Source organism: Triticum urartu, chromosome 2A, assembly GCF_056163025.1.
Source record: "Triticum urartu cultivar PI428250 chromosome 2A, HENAU_Tu73, whole genome shotgun sequence".
Taxonomy (NCBI): Eukaryota; Viridiplantae; Streptophyta; class Magnoliopsida; order Poales; family Poaceae; genus Triticum; species Triticum urartu.
This window is the reverse complement of record NC_141874.1, coordinates 694,330,653-694,335,488: the sequence shown is the minus strand read 5'-3', so window position 1 is coordinate 694,335,488 and position 4,836 is coordinate 694,330,653. Positions and strand designations below refer to the sequence as shown.

General features: G+C 44.0%; 1 protein-coding gene and 1 long non-coding RNA gene across 2 annotated transcripts; one reads left to right on the top strand and one right to left on the bottom strand.

Moving 5' to 3' along the window:
• The first annotated feature begins 535 nt into the window (after positions 1–535).
• LOC147986837 (uncharacterized) lies at positions 536–4,062 on the top strand. Its single transcript, XR_015617426.1, has 5 exons — positions 536–739; positions 3,037–3,101; positions 3,287–3,383; positions 3,510–3,643; positions 3,925–4,062. It is a non-coding gene; the product is annotated as an uncharacterized LOC147986837 (long non-coding RNA).
• On the bottom strand, positions 3,377–4,415 carry LOC125534163 (uncharacterized). Its single transcript, XM_048697447.2, has 3 exons — positions 3,920–4,415; positions 3,728–3,802; positions 3,377–3,617 (listed from the first exon to the last, which is right to left on the bottom strand). The coding sequence occupies exons 1-3, from the start codon at positions 4,226–4,228 to the stop codon at positions 3,450–3,452; spliced, it is 552 nt and encodes a 183-aa protein (XP_048553404.1). The 5' UTR covers positions 4,229–4,415; the 3' UTR covers positions 3,377–3,449.
• Positions 4,416–4,836: the final 421 nt, after the last annotated feature.

The window sequence follows — 4,836 nt, the reverse complement described above, 5'->3', positions numbered from 1 at the left end:
AAGCCTAAAGGAACCATCTAAAAAGTCAAAAACGCGTGCGAAAAACAATCCAGAGGAAGCATCCAAAGCGCGACACGTGACGACGGCTGAGAGCACGCCAAGTGGCATGCTCCCAGCCCATCCCTAGTGACACTTGGGGAGGCTCTCAAAGGAGCGCTCCGTCTCGCGCACCCCTCTTATTAGTTTTTCTTAGGGGTGCCCCTCTTTTAGATACGATTTTTAGGTGATTTTTTAGGGGTTTATTTAGGGTTTTTTTAGACAATCTCGCAAAACTTTATTAACCCATCACAATGTTTACAGGAACGAAATGAAGATCTCCCGGCTGGCCTAACCATACATGGCGGCCAAGAGAATGTTTCGCTAGATTGTGAGCTTCAAAATTTGAGCTCCTAAATTCATGACCTATATTGCAAGATAAAAAACTAGAAGAATGTTCCAATATCTCCTGCAGGGGTTTTTTTAGGTGATAAGAGAGAGTGAATCGAAAGTGCATCCCTGAAATGGTCAGTCCAGCCCATTCTGGCAACCTAAATTTGGTACCGTCAAGCCCAGCCCAACTCCAGTCGAAACCGGCCCGAGGAACGGAACGCGATCCTCTTCACTTCTTCCGTCCGTCTCGCTCTCCGGCAAAGACGAGGCAACCCGCCGCCACGCCGCCGGTGGCAAAATCATCCATACAACGGCGGCAGGCTGCCGGCTTTTTCGCCCCATCACCGGCGAAGTTGTACCACGTGACTATGTAAGTGGATTTCACTCGTGGCTCTCGCTATCCTCCCCATCTCGTTCTTCACCTCTCCCCACGAGACCTGCCGACCTGTAAATCAGCGACCAACTTGTTAAATTAACAGAGAATCGAGGTGGTGGCACTAAACATTGCCTCGGAACCGAGAAATTTGGAATTGGTTATTGCAAGTTGCGCGTTGGAATTGGATAATGCCAACCGATCCCAAACCCTTGGCGAATTTTCGCCGCTTGCGGCAGCGCAATAGCCCGGTAATAGGGCTACTGGTGTGCCAGTGTGGCGCCGGCTCCTGCCTGCAGCATTTTGGAAAGATCAAGTTGGGCAAGTGGCGATAAATTCAGATTTCTTTTTCGACGAAGCACCAGATTCCATGCAATGGTGGGTTGTTTTATATGTGTGCTTGGTCTGCAGTTCCAACCTGTTGTAAGTTCCTTGTCTCTTTCGGACACGGTGATGCCTTGCCGTTGCCGATGCTGATGCCGATGCTTTGGCTGCCTATGATGATGGTGGTGGTGGTGATGCCACCGCTGCGCGTTCGCTGGATCTGTCTTGTTTCTGGTTTGCCCTCTGGAGTATGATATGTTCCCCTGGAATATGGGTTAGGCCTCTTGCTGACTTGACCAACAGCATATGCGATTTAGGTGCACCTTTCGCCTTTGATGAATGGTGAGTAGGAGACTGACTTCGAGGGGGGGAAATGTTTTCAGTTCAGAGCTGCCACTATTTCTTCTTTTATATCTTCCCCAATGTCAAATTACCATAAATGGTACTCCCTTTGGTGGTTAAATGGATTTTGATTCAGAAGTTGATGTCTCATACAGGTCATTCTCCTCTGTTCTTCCCAAACCAACCTTGACCGGCAATAATGCAACACCAAAGGCCTTTCAAAAAAATAATGCAACACTGAACTTCTTGATGTTCTTAGCTTGATGTTTTCAACCTTGAAATGCTTGAACAATATCTGGAGTTTAAAGAAATGTTTTCTTCTGCCTTTGCGCATCTTGCTGACTTAGCTAGCAGCACATGGATTTAGGTGCACCTTTTGCTTTTAATGAGTGGTGATTAGGGGCATTGTCGATAGGTCTTGTTTATGCTCACAGTATCCCCAAATGTCAGTTTACTGTAAATGGCACTCGCTTGGTTGTTACAAGGATTACTTCTGAAATTGTTATCTCGTAGTGCTTTGCTCTGTGCTCCCCAGACCTTGATTGATAATGATGCGCGGCACCAAACTGCTCAATGTTCTTACCTAGATGTTTTCAACCTTGAATTACATGTTGAATAACATCTGGAGTTTAAAAAGATGTCCTTCCGTGTTTTGCCCATCTTGTCTATTTTACCTTTGATATCTCCAAAAGTGCCACCAGATTCAGACTGTTGCTCTTTTACTACACTTTCCAACCAGTCCTTTTCATGGATGTCTTAGAGGTGATCCAGTATCCTAAGAAGTTTCCAACTAAATCTTATATTACGATCTACAATACCCAGGTTGTCATCGAAAAGTTCAGCGTATTAAAGATGAGTTAAGGATAACAGTCAGACCTGCCAAGTGGGGTTTTTAAGACTTATCCGCTGTATTATATGGAAAGAGGGTTTCCTGGCACCGCTGAAGATGTACCCTATGGAACACGAAGAAATGTCATGAATGTACTAAATAACATAAATGTGACTTTTCAGCCAGAAATTGATGAATGAGTATCACGTACCTGCGACAATCCTGTCCTTTAAAATGCTAATGGTTTGTACTATTTGGGAGGAATCCGAGGAATGTGCTTAGAGTTGTCTAGTACTAAAGGTCCACTGGATGCTAACTGCCTCCTTGTGATGGCGCATTGGAAATTTCTTACTTTGTTAGAGAAATGGGTTTGCTAGTTGCAACCTCCGTAAGACTGTATCATGTAAATATACTACTGACTGAACTTATTCCTAGCAGACTAATAAAGAACTTGTTTTGATTTGGTAAGTTTTGATATTTTTAGGAAGTCAGAGATACCCCTTCTGCTTATTCTGATTAATTACGCAGGCGTCTGGTACTTTCTAGTGATCAGTGATTAAAGAAAGATTAGGCTTTGTGTCAGAAGAGTATTACAGCTTACTTGTAGCTACCTACTGGTCACATCATTGACGTGTGCATATAGGCTTAACGGAATCTTTTGACCATGTGATTCACAAACTCAGATGGCAAACTGAATGAGCCAGCTCATTACTGATTATATTGATAAAAGATTGAGAATTACATAGTACATATTTCACTTCATGCTAGTATTAGCCTGATATCTTCTACTAATTTCAAGGTAAATGCCTGCATTTTGGCAAAATGTTGACGGCGTAAAAAATCTGACCCAAGCTTTCTGCTGAGGTAAGATACGTTTTACATTCAAGTTTTCAACTTGAACGTCACTGATGAATCTCACTGGGGTTGTATCTCAACTTCACATTTAAAATGTTTCGGTACACATACAATGTACTGAAGCTATATACAAAGTTTTCCTCACTGTCATGCACTTGAATATTTCTCACTTCTTGTTTATTATTTCTCGATAGTTGAATGCCTGTTTTTATTAGTTAATGGCATGATTGGACAGCTCGACGGCATGATGGAAGTAGTGTTCTCAGCTGACACAGTCCACAAGAGAGTGATGTACGAACTATTTATATATATATTGTATATAACTGAACCATCGTTCTTACAGTACATGAACAGTAATCAGCCTAGGTAATCTATCAACATGGAGAGAGGGACTAAGCAAAGCCCTTTCTTCCTCAGATCATTGAACTCATTGAGCTTCTTCTCGTTGCTATTTCCACCGCTGATCACTTCTGGAACCGCACCAGTCGCCTGCTTCCTTGAACTCGCATCGAGGAAATACTTGGCCTGCAGTATTTCAGGAACACACAATTGTAAGAAAAAGCTTATACTATAATATCTAAACAACCTCTGAAGGAAGCTAGAAAGAGATGATAGTGATTGCTTCTCGAACATACCAGCTGGGCGGTGTTCATGTCCTTTGCATCCATGGTTAGAATTGACTTCATGAGCATATCATGCATGCTGGTTACCTGTACAACAATAATCATAATCATGTTAGAACCTAGAATAAAGGCTAAATATGTACTGCTGTTCATCAAGCTATCTATGACTAACTAGAGAAAGTTAATTTTTCTTCCTTTACTAACCTTAGGGCGAGCGGCGGAAGAACAGGCAGTGTCCTGCAGAGAATCATCCTCATCGTCTTCATCCATGAGGTCCGACGTGAGGAAGGAGTCGGTGTCGGAGCCATCACCCAAGGAATCAAATGAGGAAGAGAAGCCAGAGGAGAAATCACTGTCAGAGGCCTCTCCTCCTTGGTGACCCATCTCCTGTTTGTTGTCTGTTGATGCCACGAAGTTTGCAAAGTGCATAGCCCAGCTGCTCTCGCCGGCCGACATGGCCGCCGCCGCCGGCTGGCTGATGCAAGAAGATTGTGGCGATGTTGTGTTCTCCATGTGTATGAGAAACTGCAAGCAGAAGCAGGCTAGCAGCAGTGATAAAGCTTCTAGGTGGGTGTTGTGTTCTGGATGGAATGCAGGGTACGGCTCGTGCTGACCGTATATATAGCTCCGGCTCCAGCTCCAGCGAGTGGATATGAATGGAAGTACATGAGCGTGAACTGTCTGTCAGACACTGGCGCCCGTTTTAAAAATTGAGAATGGAGGAATCTTATCGTTGTAATGGTCTCTTGATCGAGAATAATTCCGTGAACGATCATTGTGACCGATCAATCGATCGCCATCATGCATATTCTTTGGTGATTGGGACCCAAGCAGCAGCAGCAGCAGAAGCAGTTGGAATGCATAGCCGGCTGGTGATACATGGAGAGCTACACTCCACCTACTGTAAGCCTCTCTTGCCAATCACAATGTGGTACGCTGATAGCTATCCAGTTTTCTGCTCTTTTCTAACTGCAGCTTTGTTTAACTAACATATGTTGGAGATTGCAGTATTGGTTCTACTAGTACTATCTCTCCATTTGTGCCACGTTTCTCTTATTTGAATGGGTTGATAGAGCTGCTGTACTGGTGGTAACTGCTTTGGATCCGGAGCTCAAGGGGTT